Source organism: Pyrus communis, chromosome 2 (genome assembly GCF_041283825.1).
Source record: "Pyrus communis isolate YQ-2024b chromosome 2, ASM4128382v1, whole genome shotgun sequence".
NCBI lineage: Eukaryota > Viridiplantae > Streptophyta > Magnoliopsida > Rosales > Rosaceae > Pyrus > Pyrus communis.
Genome location: NC_142566.1, coordinates 28,772,175 through 28,793,648, shown reverse-complemented (window position 1 = coordinate 28,793,648; position 21,474 = coordinate 28,772,175). Strand labels below are relative to the sequence as shown.

General features: G+C 37.5%; 1 protein-coding gene across 1 annotated transcript; it reads left to right on the top strand.

Moving 5' to 3' along the window:
- The first annotated feature begins 2,548 nt into the window (after window positions 1–2,548).
- Window positions 2,549–19,782, top strand: LOC148698886 (uncharacterized). Its single transcript, XM_088677981.1, has 6 exons — window positions 2,549–2,742; window positions 2,843–3,016; window positions 18,568–18,781; window positions 18,880–18,953; window positions 19,051–19,156; window positions 19,369–19,782. The coding sequence occupies exons 3-6, from the start codon at window positions 18,709–18,711 to the stop codon at window positions 19,452–19,454; spliced, it is 339 nt and encodes a 112-aa protein (XP_088534107.1). The 5' UTR covers window positions 2,549–2,742; window positions 2,843–3,016; window positions 18,568–18,708; the 3' UTR covers window positions 19,455–19,782.
- The last annotated feature ends 1,692 nt before the right edge of the window (window positions 19,783–21,474 follow it).

Here is a 21,474-nt window from a genome sequence, read left to right as displayed (position 1 = left end):
TTTTTACCTCTTTATGAAGCTGCACATAAAACGTTTCAACCATTGTACTCATGTTATCCACAAAGCCTTCTTCTCCTGGCAGCAGATAAACTTTTTGATGAGCCACATCAACGGTATACTCGTCTTCGTCATCAGATTTGTCGTCAATTGGTGGAGAATTCCAATCGACGAAACGGATTGATAATCATAGCCAATCTCTTCAATGATGTGATCTTGAAAATATGCAGTTTCTTTTCAATTTGCTTATGATATTATGCATGCAAATTTTGAATTATTAATCACTGGTTTAAACTATCTAATTGTCTTAATGCTTCGCTACCATTAGGATTTTTAGGAAAGTAATTTGATGCAATTTTGGTCGGAGGTCGGTCCCTGAAATTGACGAAGACTTCTTGTGGTTAGTATATGCAAGTTCACTTAGGATGACTACCACGTCTTAAGGGTTGTATGGTTTTTCAAAAAGTTTTACAAAACTTAATGAGTCAGGCATGTTTAAATTTGATCTGACTACCACAAATGGATTGCATGTTTGATATACGCTCTATGTTGGGGGTCCAAGTAGGCATATATTAGGAAAACCTAACCTTCAAAATATGCATGTGTAATAATTAAGTTATTGGAAGAACTATATAGGATTATTAAGATGACGGCGGAACCCTAGGCTTTTACATTTTAATTTCAAAAACCGTTTTCTTTTAGTTTATTTTATTTTGAAACTTTATGTAATTATTTTCTATTACATTAATTTTTATTATTTTAAATCACAAAATCACCTTTTTCACAACTTTGTTTTAAGTAATTAATTAAGATTTGGTTTGACACAAATTATTCATTCAATCCTTGTGGAGAACGACCTTGCTAGAGCCATTTATACTACAATTACCTTGTACCCTTGCAAGTATTTAAAGTGTTTTTATCCTTACTTTTGCAGGTTATAAAAATACCTATCAAGAAATTGGTACCGCTACCGGGAATTGTTTTAAATAATTTGTGTTTATCACATTCTTAATTAATATTTTTGTATATATCTTTTTATTTACTTGATTTTATTTTTTTTTCTTTTTAGGTTACAATTTGTGCAACAATGGAATTTGTACCTCCTCCTGAATTCAATATACAACCCTGAGGATCGCCTTTATGGGTCAAATCTGCAGAATGGGGTTTTTATGGATTTAAACCTACAATTTGTGCACTTTGCTGCTTGAAGACCCATGATATTTTGCAGCATCCCGAAAGGGAATATTTTTCATGGTTTGTCCAAGAGCATATCAATATGAGAAACGACTATAAAAGAAATTGGAACAATCCATATTGAAAGTTCTACACTCCTGACTATACTCGCTTGTGCAGCACAAAGCCGTCGTTGTAGGCACCTTCCACAATTGGCTATTGTTTCAAACCATGGATACTAGCAAGCCTTTTGAACAACTGAGCTAGGGGCCTAGAGGATGGCAAAACTCTATTAAGGAATTCCTCCGCATTCATGCTTATGGCAATACCTATTGGTTTTTTCTCACGACTCATTCGGACGCATAGAAAACGGCGGATAAAATGATGATGGAGACTGTACCAATGCTTGAAAACGAGCTTGCACTGAGAAACGGACTTAAAACAAGGGAGTCGATAAGGGATTTCAAACAATAAGACTCTGAACCAAAGGCAAAAATACCACTTTCTGAACCAAAGGCACAAAGAGGTGGCATTCAAGAACAAGCAGGGTTGGAAAGAGTTTTAAGGATTAATTTCGAAGATGTAAATGAAAACTTCATCAAGTGTTACTATCTGAAGGTGACAAAAGCCTCGCACCAAAACAAGAGGAACTCATCAAGACTTTCCTTATGGGTATGCTCGTTTGTTGGTTGTTTCCTAAGATTCTAATATGACATGATTTTAATTTGATGCAATATATTCATTCATGTTTAATAGAGCACTAGATAGCTCTAAGAAACCAATTTATACTTCCAAGGTTTTTCTCTGAACTTTCTTCCGTATAAACTAAGTATAGAAAAATCAAACATTAAAAATCATTCAAATTATGAGAAGTTTACTAAAATAATTATGAAAATAAATAAAACAATAATACTATACCATATAAAAATATATTAGCCTCCAACCTAATGCACAATGAACGGCTGAGATTTCCAATGGTCACCAATTTTTTAAATTTAATTATATATATATATATCATTATAGTTTTTAGGAGTATAAATTGTTAAATTAATATATATAATTATTATAGTATTTTTTTAGGATTATAAAATTATAAAATTAATATTTTGCTTATCGTATATCGTGTTATTCACGTGTATATCCGAACCAATCCGTTATTTTAACAGGTTCTTATCGGTTTACCTGATCACTATCCGATTCGTTATCGTGTCGAGTTATCAGATCGTGTCGGATTATCAAATCGTGTCAGGAATTGCCAAACTTACTGTCTACCTCTTCGGGCACACGGAAAGCACCAGATTTGTGCACGTGGCACACATCCGTGTCACAACGCCTTAGGATTCCAAAATAAAATTTAAACTATGCCCCCATATCTCTCATTTCTGAGAGGTTTTTACAAACCGTAGGCCTCTCTTTCTAAACCCAAGCGGCACCTCCATATCATCCTCTCTAGAAACTGAAAAAGCTCTCTTTCTCTAAACCCATTTTCTCAGCCCTCTCGCTTCGAATTTCAGAGAGCCACGCCTCCACTTCATCATCTAAACCCAAATCCCTCAGAGTCAAACATGGAAGGTAAAAAATGTCTCACTCTCCTCCTTCAATCTCGTCTCCGTTATTAGCTCAAGGGAAAACAAATGCGAACGATCTCATGCATGCTTATTTCTGTCTGCAGGAATCTCAAGTGAAACCAAGGCGACCCGAACGATGGAATTGAAGCAGAACGGAGAGTCGTCAGTCAAAAGCGTGACGAGAGCATCAAATCATCAGATCTGCAACTGAAAAGGAATAACTTTCATTTCTTCAATAGTTTAAAAGTCTGGGTTATGTTGTCGCTTGTGAAAGACCTGTAAGACATATATAAACACATGTATGTCTTAATACCATAAATCATAAGTTAACCAATTGAATTATCAAGAACTAAGAACAAGATGTACATCTAGACCAAACATGCTCATGAGAAAACACTGAAAGTTTGCATGATAACTAACCTGCAGAACCCGAGATCGAAGACAGTGCCATTGCAGCACTTCGAATAGGCTTAACCTTCTCCTCTTTAACAAAGCACAAGTACTCACCGAACAATAGGTATTCGGATCAATAAGCAAAATTGAGCTAACCTTTGCAAGAGCAGTGGCTAAACATATATATAGCAGTGTTCCAAGTATTCTCCTATTAGAATTCGTATGGAACTCAAACAGCTAAACCATATCACAATATGAATCGACTAGATTCCTGATATTGAGTCAAATCCCATATAGAATTGGTATACTCTCTCATAATTCTATAACAAATAGGATTTACCAAAAGCTTATCAACAGGACTTTTCCAATCAAAGAGTTATACAATCTGGCTCTAAATGTTTGTCTCATACTCATACTCTTACATTCTCCCACTTGAGTATGAAATATGACTAACAGCCTTTATAAATTATGGAAGTGATCACCGAGTCCAAGTTAACCAAAAGCTCATTATCACATACAACCTTACCTAAGCATTTTAAAGCATGGAACTGCCCAGTTTCTTCTGTTCATTACAGAATTAACCCAGCAATCACTACACACCCAATCTGCAATTTGTAAGCATGTGAACTAAAATTTTCAGTAATGTTAAAACACATTACTCCCACTCATATAAGCCAATCTTAGCACAACAGGACCATGATCACAATCGATAACCAAAATTTTATCAATGCCAATAGTATGATCAATAGTCCCGAAAGTATGCTTCAACAAAATCACAAAATGATTTCTTAGCAAACGAAACTATCTTATATATATGAAACTTGTTTTCCAGCACAAGTTAATTCCATATGGAAAAACTGAAAAACCCTTCAAAAACAACTAACAATAATAGCTAACATTAAACTACCTGAGAAGATTAAACTCAACCAAAATAAAACTAACTCAGTTTTGTAGAACTGTAACTTCAATACCAATGCACATCGATGAACCGTTTAAACTGCAACCTTCTTGATTCACTCCCACTTGTCAAGAGACTCTAACACTCTCATTCGAACAACATGTCCTTTAAAAACATTGTTGGGCAGTGCTTTAGTCAGAGGATCCGCAATCATCAAGTTGGTTGACAAAAACTGAATTTCGATTTCCCCTTTCTTTACCATTTCTCTAACTTTAAAGAACTTCACATCCATCAATCTTGAAGCTGAAGTTCTTTTGTTATTCTTTGAGAAAAACACTGCTGCGGAATTGTCACAGAACATTTTTAAAGGCCTCTTCACAGAATCAACAATCTTCATATCAGCAACAAAATTTCTAAGCCAAACTGCTTGTTTCATTCCCTCAAAACATGCTACAAACTCAGCTTCCATTGTAGAAGTTGAAACAATTGTCTGTTTAGCACTTTTCCATGAAACAGCACCCCCTTTCATCATGAAAATATATCCTCCAGTTGACTTCCGTTCATCCAAATCTCCAGCAAGATCTGAATCAGTATAGCCAGTGATCTCCAGAGAATCCTCTCTACCATATATCAGCATGAAGTCTTTTGTTCTCTGCAAATATCTCAGCACTTTCTTTGCTGCTATCCAATGAGATTCACCTGGATTTGATTGAAATCTCCCCAGCAAACCAACTATGAATGCCAAGTCAGGCCTAGTACATATGTTTGCATACATAAGACTTCCAACCAATGAAGCATAGGGCCTCATCTTCATCAATTCAATCTCATGCTCAGATTTGGGACATTGATCTCGAGAGAACTTATCACCTTTGTTTACTGGGACATCGGCCTTATTACAACTTTCCATATTAAACCTGCTAAGGACCCTTTCAATGTAGCCCTTCTGAGACAAGCCAAGCAATTTGTTCTGTCTATCCCTCACTATTTCGATTCCAAGCACATAATGAGCTTCTCCCAAATCTTTCATCTCAAAATTTGTGCTCAGAATTTTCTTGGTTTCCACAAGTAACTGCAAATCTAAGCTTGCAAGCAAAATATCATCAACATATAGGATTAGGAAGATAAAGTTCGATCCTTTAAACTTAAGATAGATGCAGTCATCCATCTTATTTTCAGTAAAGCCATGAGATGTGATTACTTGATCAAACTTAAGAAACCATTGTCTTGAAGCCTGCTTAAGTCCATAAATTGACTTATTAAGCTTGCAGACCATCTTTTCTTTCCCCTTTTCAACAAATCCAATAGGTTGAATCATGTGAATATCTTCTTGCAAGTCGCCATTCAAGAAAGCAGTTTTTACGTCCATCTGGTGTAGTTCCAAATCAAAATGTGATGTTAAAGCCATAATAACCCTCAACGAGTCTTTGGAAGAGACTGGTGAGAATGTGTCATTATAGTCCACACCCTCTCTTTGATTAAACCCCTTTGCTACTAGACGTGCCTTATATCTTTCAACTCTGCCAGCAGCATCTCTTTTTGTCTTGTATACCCATTTACACCCAATCGGCTTGATATTGGACGAGGAATTCACCAGTGTCCACACATTATTCTTGGTCATCGATTCTAACTCCTCTTCCATAGCTTTCTGCCATAGGGTGACTTGAGAACTTTGAACAGCTTGTTGATAAGTCACAGGATCATCAATATCCCCAATATCAAACTCAGATTCTTGGAGATAGACAAAATCTGCAGAAATAGCCGGTTTTTTAATTCTTGTAGATTTCCTTAACGGCTGTTGATCAACCAATGAATCTGTGCTTTGAACATTTGATGGGTCTACCACTGTTGGAGATTGATCCAAAACTTGATCTTGATCAGCAACTTCATGATGCGTGATTTATACGCACACAAATTAAACCCTCTTTTTGACAATTGTAGTATAAGTATAAGTAGGGATCGTTCTGGACCGGGGATTAGGAGGGATTGTTAATCACTTGGAACTGATTCAAAAACGTAAAATAAAGTTTAAAACACTATACTAGACTCAAAGAATTCAAAAATACTTTAAAACATAAACTAAACAGATTCTAAGCACTAAAGAACAAGAAAGTAAAGGGGGGGTTTGATTTGACGAAATTAACTAAACTGCACAAATTGTAATTTAAGGCACAACGTAAATATGAATGTGATGAAAATATGGATGATGGAATAGCCAAGGGGTTCTTCTCCACACATGTTACACTTGCATACAAGATTGAATCTCAGTTGGTCTTTCGATAAATTATGAAACTTAACACCCCGGGTTAATTAGGTCCGCTTAAATTAACCGTCAAGTTCTCCTTAAGTTAATGAATTGGATGGGTTAGCGCAACGCAATTCACCACATTCTCCAAAAGTCCTTTACGTGAAAAGCACAATAAAGATACAATCAAAGATCATTAAGCAATATGAAAACTATAAGTATTGACGAGGCATTCGTTACTATGGAATACGCATGAAACTTATGCCAAGAATTCGTTTAACACGATTGTTTATAAGCAACCTCCACTACTTGTGAATATAAGTTCATAACGATTAGGTGAAATTCACTTATATTCTAGCGTCATATTTATGCATGAAAATTAAGCGCGCATTCTTAATAAACATTCATAAATAAGTTATCAATCAAACGGTTAAACAAATTGAATTCACAACTTATGAAATTCCAACGAAAGTTAATCAATTCATATTGCAAATATAAACATAGTTTCGAATCACCCCCTAGCTAAAGGGGGTTTTTAGTTCCTCATAACTTTGAAATCAAAGAAACACCTAAACATTCCAACAACTCAAACTTGAATTGTATGAACGTTTAGGCACTCTTCTCTTCCATTCCTCATACGCACAAAACAAAGAGAATTGAATTTAAACTTTGAAATCAAAGAAACACCTAAACATTCCAACAACTCAAACTTGAATTGTATGAACGTTTAGGCACTCTTCTCTTCCATTCCTCATACGCACAAAACAAAGAGAATTGAATTTAAACTTTGAAATCAAAGAAACACCTAAACATTCCAACAACTCAAACTTGAATTGTATGAACGTTTAGGCCCTCTTATCTTCCTCGTTGTTGTAGCACAAGGTCTAAGGTGAGGTTTGGGGGATTATGGAAATGGATGAGGAGTGGTGTAGAAGTGGAAGGGGAATGGAAAAATGGTGTTTGGATTATAAGGGAACTCACGGCAAAAAGAAGGAATGGAAGTGTTTGTGGTGTGTTGTGTATGAAAATGAGATGATCTTAAATGAATGAATGCAAGGGTATTTATAGGGGGAATGGGAGAATATGTGGGTGATTGTTTAAGAGTGAATGTGGATGTTATGATTGAGAGTGCATGTGGATGAAATAATGATGGAAAAAGAGCTAGGTTGTTGGTGTGTGAATGCATGTGTTGAATTGGTGTGTGAATGGTGTTTCTTGATGGTTTTGGGGTTGTGATGCATGTGAATGCATGTGGCTAAGGGTTGTTGATTGGGCTAGAGGTTTTGCATGGCTCAAAGGATTGTTTGATTGGGCTAGGCCCTTTGTTTTATGTCCAAAGTGCATACAAGGCTTTCAAATTCGTCCAACACTTTGGCTCCAAGCATATGCTATCCATTCCAAGCCCAATTTTGCTCCAAAATGCATCTTTTTGCTTCCTTAGCCATATGAACCTAAAAACACACGAAAATGGCTTAAACTACTAAAACAACTATGAATTAACAACATAGATGCACGAAAACAAGCTAAGTAAGTCGCCTAAATATGCTCCTATCAAATTCCCCCACACTTAGCTTTTGCTAGTCCTCGAGCAAAACAAAACAAAAGAAACCAAAAACAAAACGACACTGAACAAGTAAAACACAACCTAAACCTTCCAACAATCGTCTCAGGGATTTCCAATGCACATGACAAGTTAAAAATCATTATTTCCAAGGATTTTAGCCATCTTTACACTTAAGTACATTCTTACTTATAGTCACCACATACTAGTTCACAATTAAGCATTTAAAACCATGATTTGAATGTAGTAACATGCCTTAGAGAATTTGCTCAATTCCTTACAAGATATGCACTCAATTTTCACTCAAACTTTCTGACTACACACCCTAAACTAGTTACATGTGAGAAGATTGATGTAAACATGAAAACGAATACTCACATATATGTATCATAAAGAAAGCAATTTCTGGAGTTAATAAGCATGTTTAGGTATGATCTCATGAATGGAATGCTACTACTTAGATGCGAGAACCAGTGACACCATATGCTCATACCAAGTTCAAACTCCACAAATTGAAACACATAACACTCAAGATAGAAGTCAAGGGTTGTAACGGGGCTTGGGGTATGTGGATAACAAAGAAGGGATATGGAAAACAAAGGTTCTTAAAGAAATAGTGAGCAAAGCATTTGAATCAACTTAGAATTCACTTTTGAATGAAAACTCAACTTTTGAACAAAAAGGAAGAATTTAGACAATTTACGCCCAGAATTGGTGTTTTGGAACCTTTCTTCAATCACTTATTCTTTCATTTTTTTTTTTTTTTTTTTTCTTTTGAATCTCAAAACATAAACACTTAAACATTCTCTCCCCCACACTTATTTTCTTTCATAATGTAACTCAAAAGGAATTCAATTAAGTCATGCTCACTATCTTTTAAGAATAAGGGTTGGGATTGTCCTAAACTAGGCTAGGTGAGGAAAATGTGGGTAAACAAAGAATAAAGGCTAAACAAGGCTCAACGGGGTTAAAACTTACAACATATACGAAGTATGGGAAGTAAGGCTATTTGGCTATGGTGGTGGTCACTACACAACTTCTTCTTGAATATGTGTTATGCAAATCAATAACATGCTTTGAATGAAATGGGCATGAGTTCTAGCATTTGGAACTATATGATGAAACGCCTTCTAAGTAGTAACCAAACAAAGAATAATGAGATCATCCAACGACTTTAGAAAACAAGAAATCACAGATTATACTCTCCAAAGAACGTTATAGGCTCAAGTCTCTCAGGGTTGTAGCGTTTGTTTGAGTTCCTTCCTTCAAGCATGTTACAAAAACGAATTTTTTTCTTTTATGATTGCATGTGAAGTCATACATTATAACCATAACCAAGCATATACCAAGAGTAAATCAAACTTTTCTCTATGTTAATAACTCTTTTTAACAGTCATGCAATTAGAAACCAAATCCTTATCATTGTGTTGGAAGGTGACCTACGACACAAAAACGACTCAAAACACTCTTTTTAGGCTTTTCAAAACATTTTTTTTTCAAATTTTTATGTGTTTTTCGGAGTTATAAAACAACACACACTAAAACACTCTAAAACAATTTAAAAACACCTTAAAACAGCAAGGAACAACATTTGAAGTTATGGGTGATAAAATCCCACGAATTTGCATTAACAACATTAGTTACCCCCCCCACACTTAAATCAAACATTGTCCTCAATGTTTTAAGCATAGATTCACACAAAACATAAGTAAACACACAAAAAGCACTTAAACATACTAAACATGGCAGAATGTAACTAACAAAGAGAAGAGTTTAGGGACGCAAATCTGGTTATAGAGTGTAAATTCCATCTTCTCCTTGGTAATTGCATTGAGGCATTGATCTTTGTGATTCCACAGGCTTACTCTCGAACTGGTTGCCGCCCATCGTTGATTTTCCTTTGTGCTACTCTTGATCTGGGCAGCAGGATTCTTTTGGTCTCCCCCGAAGGTCTGAGCTTCCTCCTTTGGTCTGTTTCTTTGTTCAATCTTTCCAATTCGTATTGAAAAGGGTTGGAGGATAACTCAGCCTAAGTTTGTCTCCACATGCTTCAATGTATCATTTTCACTTGCCTTACTCGCTCCCCTTTGCAGAAGTGGTCCCTTCTCTGGAAGTGTATCAACCGTTGAAGATGACTACTCGAGAGCAACGCTAGGTAAGCAATCAGGAACAGATTCCAGGCAGTTGGCTCCAGATCGGAAGACTGACTCCAAGTGCCGGCTGATTGCTTCTTTTACTTTGCCATGCGAGTAAGAACAAGGACAAAGAAAAGGACAGGGAAAGAGCATGATATGAGATACTTTTGCTTTAGACCTTGATGATATGAGATACCTTTGCTTTTGAAGAAACGGCGAATGAAGCAGCACATGTATTTGTTGTGGTTGTCTCCACATGCTTCGATCGACCGTTTCCTTCTGCCTCATTTGTACTCCAGGTTTCTGGTATCTTCTTTGGGGGAGAAAAAATTGAGTATTTCAAGAGGCTTTGCTGGGAGTGCGCCCTCAGAGGTGAGGGAGAGTTGGGCATTTTCTTCAGGTTTGCCTTGCCATAAAAGACGAAGGTCGACATATATAGAGATAATATCAAGTGGTGGTACTATTCTTTTACCCTTGTCGACAAATGTCTCTTCGATATCAGAACGACGCCTCTTCGATTTCTGAGCAGGCGCCCTTTCGATTTCTGAACGACGCCCCTTTGCTTTCTGAACGACACGTAGTAGTGCGGATGCGGCTCCTTTTGACAAAGCTGCACGCGTTTTCTGAAAAGCAGAGAAAGCGTCGCCGAACTTTGCGCTTGTCGGCTAAAGATGTGTAGTTGCGATGATGGCCTCCACGTGTTGTCTGAAAAGAAGAAATCTTTTGACAAAGTTGAACGCACCTTCTGAAAAGCCGAGCGTCGCCTAAATTACGCCGAAAATTCCGGCTTCTTGAATCGGTGGACGCGTCGCCTTGGCTTTTTATAGAGCTATCGATCACCACAACAAACACACTCTGAAGAATTCCCATTCTTGAAAATCGACTCCGGCCCTTTGAAATTTAACTCCATCCCTTCTCTTTGAACACTTTTGAAAAATGGCAAACTCATCGAACCTTAGCTTGGAATTGAGCCTTAGCAGTGATACGGGCGCGCCGCGTCAAGGTAACGTATGGCACCCTTCTTTCTTTTCTTCTAACGGTCCTCTCACAGGTGAAGACTCCGTGATGCAGGACGCCACAACAGCTACAATAGTAGCTAGGAACCTCCTCACTCCGAAAGATAGTAGGCTGCTGTCAAGACGGTCCGATGAGTTGGCCGTTCAAGAGTCCCTCGCACTTAGTGTTCAGTGTGCGAGTTCTGTGTCCAACATGGGCCAACGCCTGCTTGCCCGCTCCCGTCAGGTGGAATCATTGATGGCAGAGGTGGAGAGTCTTAAGCAAGAGATCCAGCAGCTTAAGTACGAGAATAGAAGTTTGCATGTGCTTGCAAATAACTATTCGTCGGGCATGAAGAGGAAGCTTGATGAGCTGCAAGAATCTGAGGGTCGAATTCACAGTGACCGTCAAAGGCTTGCGACTTATCTCCAGAAGCACCTTTTTCCTGGGTCATCCAGCGCTTGGCCAAGTATTGAGGCCTGGAATGCTCTAGCTCCGATGCCTTCCGCTCCGATGCCTCCTGCTTCGATGCCTTCCACTCCGATGCCTTCCGCTCCGATGCCTTCCGCTCCGATGCCTTCCGCTCCGACGCCATCTGCTCCGACGCCTCGTAGTGGGGCTTCACGCAAACATCCTTTGTGAAGCTCCACCTTTCTCCATGTTTAGTATCTTTTTTTTTTTTATTTATTTTTTTTATTTTTTTATTTTTTTTTTTCAACGATAAAATCAAACGGCATGGAATTGGTCCTTGAATGGAAGGTGATACTTGAAGTGAACCGGCATTGGTTTGAATTCTAATGTAGGTGCCTGATTCATAAAAAACAACAAGTTAGTATAAAATGTAATGGAATTTGGAAAAAATGACTTACTTGTTTTGTCTGACAAGAACTCAATGACAAACACCACTCCTTTGAAAGTTTCAGGGACATTGGACTTGGCCAGATTGCATGTGATGGTTATGACTTGTCCAATGTCATCAAATTCAACTTCTTTGGGCATTGTTGTCTCAAGTATATCCTCTTTGATGAATTCATGAAATTCCCTACTTTGCACCTTTGGAAGGTCTTCCAAGATGTCTTTTTCACTTTCTTCTTCCTTGGAATTCATGAACCTGCAAGGAATAGGGATATTAGGTGGAATGGGGTTAGAACAAATTGGAACAACCTTACTGGAATTAGATGGCGTAGGAGCAATAAGTGCTTCCGACAAAGGTGCTTCAAATCCTCCCTTCGGATTTACAATGGTTGAACTAGGGAGTTTGCCTTGGTCGCAAAATTGTCCTACGAACTCCGCTATCTGCCCAATTTGCTTTTCCATGTGGTCCAACCTTTTGTCTTCTTGTCGAGCCTCATTGTCTTGATTTTGTGAGCCCTGCACCAAACAAATTAATTCGTTAAGCTTTTGATTATAATCTATTGACGAACTTAAATTTGGTTGGGCATATTGAATATGAGGTTGTGGTGGGTGCATAGGTCTTGAATAGAACTCCTCATATGGCTGCCAATATCCTTCTTGTTGAGCCTCCTTGGCTTGATTTTGTGACCCCTGCGCCAAAGAATTTAATTCATTAAGAATTTGATTATAATCTATTGGCGAACTTGAATTTAATTGAGCATATTGCATATGAAGTTGTGGTGGCTGCATAGGTCTTGAATAGAACTCCTCATATGGTTGCCAATATGCTTCACGTTGAACTTGTTGATCTTCCCACCACATAAAGTTTGAATGATCCCTCCAATCTCTTTGTGGACATTGATTGGCTTGAAATCCTTGCCTATATGAAGCACCAAATGTAGGGACACTCTGCATTGTGGTCCTTTCGGCATACGGCGACAATTGAGAAGTAAGATTTGCCAATTGAGCTTGAATGCTAGCAAAATCCATATCTTACTTCTCTAGTACCTAAAATCAAACAAAACACAAATCAAAAACTAAAACTAAAATACATAACAGAAACGAACAATCCAAGAGATTAGCAAATTTGCTAATCCCCGGCAACGGCGCCAAAATTTGATGCGTGATTTATACGCACACAAATTAAACCCTCTTTTTGACAATTGTAGTATAAGTATAAGTAGGGATCGTTCTGGACCGGGGATTAGGAGGGATTGTTAATCACTTGGAACTGATTCAAAAACGTAAAATAAAGTTTAAAACACTATACTAGACTCAAAGAATTCAAAAATACTTTAAAACATAAACTAAACAGATTCTAAGCACTAAAGAACAAGAAAGTAAAGGGGGGGTTTGATTTGACGAAATTAACTAAACTGCACAAATTGTAATTTAAGGCACAACGTAAATATGAATGTGATGAAAATATGGATGATGGAATAGCCAAGGGGTTCTTCTCCACACATGTTACACTTGCATACAAGATTGAATCTCAGTTGGTCTTTCGATAAATTATGAAACTTAACACCCCGGGTTAATTAGGTCCGCTTAAATTAACCGTCAAGTTCTCCTTAAGTTAATGAATTGGATGGGTTAGCGCAACGCAATTCACCACATTCTCCAAAAGTCCTTTACGTGAAAAGCACAATAAAGATACAATCAAAGATCATTAAGCAATATGAAAACTATAAGTATTGACGAGGCATTCGTTACTATGGAATACGCATGAAACTTATGCCAAGAATTCGTTTAACACGATTGTTTATAAGCAACCTCCACTACTTGTGAATATAAGTTCATAACGATTAGGTGAAATTCACTTATATTCTAGCGTCATATTTATGCATGAAAATTAAGCGCGCATTCTTAATAAACATTCATAAATAAGTTATCAATCAAACGGTTAAACAAATTGAATTCACAACTTATGAAATTCCAACGAAAGTTAATCAATTCATATTGCAAATATAAACATAGTTTCGAATCACCCCCTAGCTAAAGGGGGTTTTTAGTTCCTCATAACTTTGAAATCAAAGAAACACCTAAACATTCCAACAACTCAAACTTGAATTGTATGAACGTTTAGGCACTCTTCTCTTCCATTCCTCATACGCACAAAACAAAGAGAATTGAATTTAAACTTTGAAATCAAAGAAACACCTAAACATTCCAACAACTCAAACTTGAATTGTATGAACGTTTAGGCACTCTTCTCTTCCATTCCTCATACGCACAAAACAAAGAGAATTGAATTTAAACTTTGAAATCAAAGAAACACCTAAACATTCCAACAACTCAAACTTGAATTGTATGAACGTTTAGGCCCTCTTATCTTCCTCGTTGTTGTAGCACAAGGTCTAAGGTGAGGTTTGGGGGATTATGGAAATGGATGAGGAGTGGTGTAGAAGTGGAAGGGGAATGGAAAAATGGTGTTTGGATTATAAGGGAACTCACGGCAAAAAGAAGGAATGGAAGTGTTTGTGGTGTGTTGTGTATGAAAATGAGATGATCTTAAATGAATGAATGCAAGGGTATTTATAGGGGGAATGGGAGAATATGTGGGTGATTGTTTAAGAGTGAATGTGGATGTTATGATTGAGAGTGCATGTGGATGAAATAATGATGGAAAAAGAGCTAGGTTGTTGGTGTGTGAATGCATGTGTTGAATTGGTGTGTGAATGGTGTTTCTTGATGGTTTTGGGGTTGTGATGCATGTGAATGCATGTGGCTAAGGGTTGTTGATTGGGCTAGAGGTTTTGCATGGCTCAAAGGATTGTTTGATTGGGCTAGGCCCTTTGTTTTATGTCCAAAGTGCATACAAGGCTTTCAAATTCGTCCAACACTTTGGCTCCAAGCATATGCTATCCATTCCAAGCCCAATTTTGCTCCAAAATGCTCCAAAATGCATCTTTTTGCTTCCTTAGCCATATGAACCTAAAAACACACGAAAATGGCTTAAACTACTAAAACAACTATGAATTAACAACATAGATGCACGAAAACAAGCTAAGTAAGTCGCCTAAATATGCTCCTATCACTTCAGTAGTTTCAGTTCCAGGCATTTCTTCATCTAAATCAGTGATTGATGCAGGAGGTCTTGGTAACACAGAAACATGATTATAATCCATGCAAGATGAACTATTAAACTGTTGTTCCAATTCTTCAAATTCGAAATTGTCTAGGACCAAGTCTGATACATCTTCATCTTCTAGAAAAATTGCATTGTGAGTCTCTTGTATTCTTGTATGTGATTGAGGACAATAAAATTTAAACCCTTTTGATTTCTCAGGGTATCCAATGAAATAACATGAACTGGTTCTTGGATCGAGTTTTCTTTCATGAGGGTTATAGAACCTTGCTTCTGCTTTACACCCCCACACATGAAAGTGATTGAAGGTTGGTGCTCTACTAGTCCACAATTCAAATGGCGTCTTTGATACTGACTTTGTAGGTACCCTATTTAAGATGTAATTGGCAGTCTTCAAGGCTTCTCCCCAAAGAAAACCAGGTAGCTTAGATCTTGAAATTAAACTTCTGACCATGCCCATCAATGTCCTGTTTCTTCTCTCTGCAACCCCATTCTGTTGAGGTGTTCCCGGAGTAGTGTACTGAGCCATAATCCCTTGTTGCTCAAGATAATAAGCAAAAGGGCCCTTCTGTTGCCCAGCTTCTGTATACCTGCCAAAATATTCCCCTCCCCTATCTGATCTAACAATTTTAATTACTAAGTTCAACTGTTTTTCCACTTCACTTTTAAAGATTTTGAAACATTCAAGGACTGCAGACTTTTCTTTTATAAGGAAGATGTAACTGTGTCTGGAAAAGTCATCAATAAAGCTCACAAAATATGAATTCCCACAAATAGTTTTAATTGAAAAAGGTCCACAAACATCTGTATGTATGAGTTCAAGTAAAGCTTGGCTCCTCTTAGCATCTAACTTCCTAACATTGGTTGTTTTACCCTTCATGCAATTAATACAATCAGATGTATTTTTGAAATCAATGACGGGTATAAAATTTAACTTTGATAGCTGCATAACTCTTTCTTTTGAAATATGTCCTAACCTTTTATGCCACAACATGTAAGTGTCATCAATATGCATTCTTTTGGTCGTAGTGTTCAAAACATGCTGATTATCATTAACTATTGAACAATGCAACTTCCACAAATTGTCGTGCAAAAAGGCTTTTCCAATCAAGGACCCTCTTTTGAAAAATTTTGTGCATTCAACATCCCCAATGAAAACGATGCCTTGCTGGACTAGTTTTGATGCAGAAAGTAAGCTTCTCCTCATTAAAGGAACATAGAGGACATTTTCTAATTGCAACACAAAACCAGTTTCAAACTTGAGTTTAACAATGCCAACAGCTTCAACTAAAACTTTGGTTCCTTCACCAACAAAGACATTATAAGAATTTGATTGTTTTTGTTGTTTAAAACCTTGTAACGAGTTAGTTATGTGAACAGACGCACCAGTATCAAACCACCAAGAGTTTGCAGGAATTTCAATGAGATTTGACTCTTCACAGACATAAATATCAGTTCTACCTTTTGCCCTAAGCCAATCCTTGAATATTTCACAATCTTTTCTATAGTGACCTTTTGTTTTACAGTGATGGCATCTTATTTTCTCAATATTCTTAGCTTTCCTTTTAAAATTGTTAGATTTAGAGGAATTGGATATTTTAGCAGATAAGGCAGATTTATCAGAGTAATTGGATTTAGAAGTTTTACCAGCATTCGAACTTCCAGAATTGGCATTGAACTCCTTCTTCCCCTTGGATGTTTGTACAAAGTTGACAATCTCCACTTCCTTTCCTTTGTCATGCTTCTGTCTATTTTCTTCTTGCACACACTGTGCAATCAATTCATCCACTGTCCAGGTTTTGTCTTGAGTGTTATAAGAAACCTTCAGTTGACTGAACTTCAAAGGCAAGGCTTGTAAAATCATGAAAACAAGTTGTTTTTCACATATATTAATGTCTAATGAATTCAACTTCTCAGCTGCATCAGTCATCTTCATGATATGGTCTCTAATTGAGCCGCCTCCCTCAAACTTGTAGGTTGTGAGAAGTGTCATATACTGAGCGATTTTAGCCTTCTGTGATTCTTTAAACTTGTTCTCAATAGCAATGAGATAGTCTTTTGCCAGACAACACTTCTTTATTCCTCCTCGCACAGTATCTGTCATACCACTTTCCAATATAGACAATGCAACCTTATTTGCTCTTGTCCATCTTTCAAATTCCATTTTTTCAGATTTAGTACTCTTATCATTAAGAGCTGCAGGCTGTGGCATGTCAAGTGCTATGTCATACTCATTTAGTGTCAAGAGCAATTTAATTTCTCTTCTCCACTTTCTATAATTGCTTCCACCAGTGAGTATAGGCACAGCAGCCAAATTAATTGTTTTGAGTGAAGCTGCAGAATGACAACAATGAAATCAACTCTATGAATCCAATAAGATTCCTGATTTCCATCAATTCTTTCACCTTAATCCAAATATGAATCAATTTAATCATATATGTATTCTCAATCTCCCAAGAAATGACACATATAGAATAAACAATTCACAAGGAATTTCAATACAGATTCATGTTTAAGAGAGTGAAAATCAAATATCACTCTGCAGATGTATTTAGCAATTTTAATGTTTGGTAAGACATTTGCAGTTATCAATTTCTATAGCAACGGAAGCACTTTAAACATACTGCAATATTTACTTACGGAATTACTTACAACAAGACAAGAATTTATTTTATCTATATTTAAACATATTCAATTGATCAGTAAGAACGTAGACGAGTAGGAAAATAATCATTCATACCTTCCAAGATTCATATATGAATGCATGAATGAACAAAATCAAGATGGCAAAGATGAAGAAAGAAAGGAAACAATATTCCTTTGTCATCACCATTCTTTGAAAGAAGGAAAAACCCGAAAACCCAGAAGTGATAACCCAGAAAAAGAAGAATCCGAAAAGCCATATTTTTTTTTTTTTAAAACCGAAATACGTCGTCGTTTAAGTGTCCCCTAAAAAAAAAAAAAAAAAATATTCTGGGCTCGCAAGACTTTGAAAATATGGCAGATTTAAGCTTTTGTTCTTCAACTTGGATTTTCTTAATTCAATGGTCGAAATACTTTGGCTCTGATACCACATGTAAGACATATATAAACACATGTATGTCTTAATACCATAAATCATAAGTTAACCAATTGAATTATCAAGAACTAAGAACAAGATGTACATCTAGACCAAACATGCTCATGAGAAAACACTAAAAGTTTGCATGATAACTAACCTGCAGAACCCGAGATCGAAGACAGTGCCATTGCAGCACTTCGAATAGGCTTAACCTTCTCCTCTTTAACAAAGCACAAGTACTCACCGAACAATAGGTATTCGGATCAATAATCAAAATTGAGCTAACCTTTGCAAGAGCAGTGGCTAAACATATATATAGCAGTGTTCCAAGTATTCTCCTATTAGAATTCGTATGGAACTCAAACAGCTAAACCATATCACAATATGAATCGACTAGATTCCTGATATTGAGTCAAATCCCATATAGAATTGGTATACTCTCTCATAATTCTATAACAAATAGGATTTACCAAAAGCTTATCAACAGGACTTTTCCAATCAAAGAGTTATACAATCTGGCTCTAAATGTTTGTCTCATACTCATACTCTTACAAGACCTAGACGGTGGAATGCATCTAAATTGTCTGTGTTGTTGCCTCTGTGACTATTATCATGTTCCATGGTTGAAGTATCTGTCCATTTGATGATTTGAGACAGAAAAATGAGAAGACTAACGCATGCTTGTCTGTTGTATGTACGAGAATGTGGATTCGCGGAAGAAATAATGGAAGAAGGCTGAAAACACTCGAACAGTTCAGATCCGAAACAAAAAAAAGTAAAATCCCTAGCTTCTATAACTGATCTCTCACTGTATGTCTCATATAAACTTCACCCTACAAGTGTATAATCTGTGCATCTCGTTTGTGTGCAAAGGTAGACGATTGGGAAGCGGAACAATGACAAGGGAAAGGAGCACCAGTTACATTGCAGATCCGAACCCTACAAAGGTAAAATCTTGTTCTCGGCTAATGAGGGACCCCAATATGTGAGAAAGTTACTTCATTTTTTTCGGCATGTAGTCTTATTGATGTGTTACTTGTGCAGGTCACTCGGACCTATGTGAAACCCAAGGGAAAGAAGAGGCCTATACCAGCTTTAATGGACAAAAACAGCAAAAGCTTCCAAGAGCCCAGATCGGTGCATCTGGGAGGTAAGCTTTCATATCCCTGCAAGTTAAGTTATTGTAGTTTTGGTAATAATAACTGTACGCTGTTTTGTGGTGTATGGATTTGTGATTTAACTGTGCTCCTCATCCATGCATCGCAAAACTGAGAACATTTCTCCCTAACAACTAGACTAGTGTTGGAAATTCAAATTAAAAGTCATGTGATCTGTCCATGTGATGCTAACCTTTCTTTACAGATTGTTTCCAGCAAAATATAATCATCATTGCTCCTTCCATGTTCAGCCGAATGGTGATGAAAGACAGCAAGTGTGCTGCCATGTGATGTGCTAGCAGGAAGACAGCAGTGTGCTGCTGTGTGCAAGCCGAAAGGTGGTTATTACAACCTGCCATGATGCAATGCATGTGTATGCCAACTATCAAAGTTGCTGCATGTGTTTGAAAGGGTGTAAAGATGTGGAACACCATCATTCATTATATGTATTGTTGGATTGTTTATTTTTTCAGTTTTGTATAAATAGGCTATCTTGCTAAGCCTTAGAGCATATCATCCGAATCCCATTTCCCATTCTCATTTTTCAGCTTGTAAGCTTTAAGAGTTGTAAACTCTCTTTTCTTTTCATATATCAAAGTCCAAGTGTTTTTTTTTCAAAGCTTGTTGCTTCCCTCCTTTCTCTATTTCTTTGTCCAATTTTATTGAGAGTGAAAGTGAGAGGTGTGATAGAGTTTGTAAACTTATCACCCACATATTTTGGTATTGAGTTAGTAAACTTTAGAATACCAACAATTGGTATCAGAGCCAGAATACCATTCTGGCAGGTGCAGCAGTTATGGCGTCCAACTTAGTGTAACTCCAAGTTCCTACATTGAAGAAAGAAAATTATGAAAGATGGTGCATCCAATTCAAAGCATTGTTTGGATCACAGGAGCTATGGGAAGTTGTTAGTAGTGGGTATGTTGTACCCACTGCCGAGCAAGAAGCCGTATATACTGTGGATCAAAGGAACACTCTCAAGGACTTACGAAAGAAGGACCAAAAGGCGTTGTATCTTCTATACCAGGGTTTGGAAGATTCAATGTTCGAGAAGGTTGCAGAAGCAACAACGAGCAAGCAAGTATGGGATACACTCAGTACAATCTACAAAGGAGTAGATCGAGTCAAGAAAGTGAGATTACAGTCACTTCGAGCAGATTTTGAAACTGCTCACATGAATGAAAGAGAGAGCATCTCCGACTATCACACAAGGCTCATTGCGATAGTAAATCAGATGAGGAGAAATGGCGAGAGACTCGATGAAGTACGAGTTGTGGAGAAGATACTCCGGTTACTCACATCTAAGTTTAAGCATGTGGTGACTGCCATTGAGGAATCCAAGGATTTGGAGACAATGAGCACAGAGGAATTGCTAGGATCCTTCCTAGTTCACGAGCAACGCATTCAGAAGAATGCAAGCCCCACAACGCTAGAGCAAGCTTTGGAGTCAAAGTTGAATATTGACAAACCAAATGGAGGTCGTGGGCAGTGGAACTCACGTCGTGGGAGTTCATCCAACCGTAGCAGAGGACGAGCCCGAGGAAGAGGTCGAGGCTATGCACAAAATCAAGGTCAGTCTCAGGAGTGGAGATCTACTCGAGGAAAGGCGCATATCCAGTGTCACAACTGTAAGCAATATGGACATTATGCCAATGAATGTTCACATAAAAATGGTGAGCATGTTAACATGGCAGAATCAAGTGGAAATACTGATGAAGAACTTACAGTCTTGCTAGCACACCATGATTCCAGTAGCCAACAAGATGTTTGGTATTTGGACTCTGGTGCAAGCAATCACATGTGTGGAAAGAATGAGTTTTTTGCCGAACTCAAAGATGGGGCCTGTGGATCTGTAAGTCTTGGTGACTCCTCAAAGTTGCCAGTTGAAGGCAAAGGGAAGATCAAGATCATCCAGAAGGATGGTAGAGAAGAATACATCTCCGATACCTACTACATACCAGGTATGAAGAGCAACATTCTGAGCATTGGTCAACTGCTCCAGAAAGGGTACATTATACATATGGAGAACATGCTTCTCACTCTCAGGAATGCAAGGAGAAAGCTTATTGCACGTGTTCGAATGTCAAAGAACCGGATGTTTCCGTTGAATTTGAACACAAAGATTGGAAGCTGCAACATCGGTGTAATGGAAGATGAGTCATGGAAATGGTATCTTCGATTTGGCCATCTTCATTTAAATGGCCTAAAGTTGTTGTCAAGTGGAGGAATGGTTCGTGGTCTACCCCAAATTGAAGCCACACGCCAAGTATGTGAAGGTTGTGTGCTTGGCAAGCAAGCACGACTATTGTTC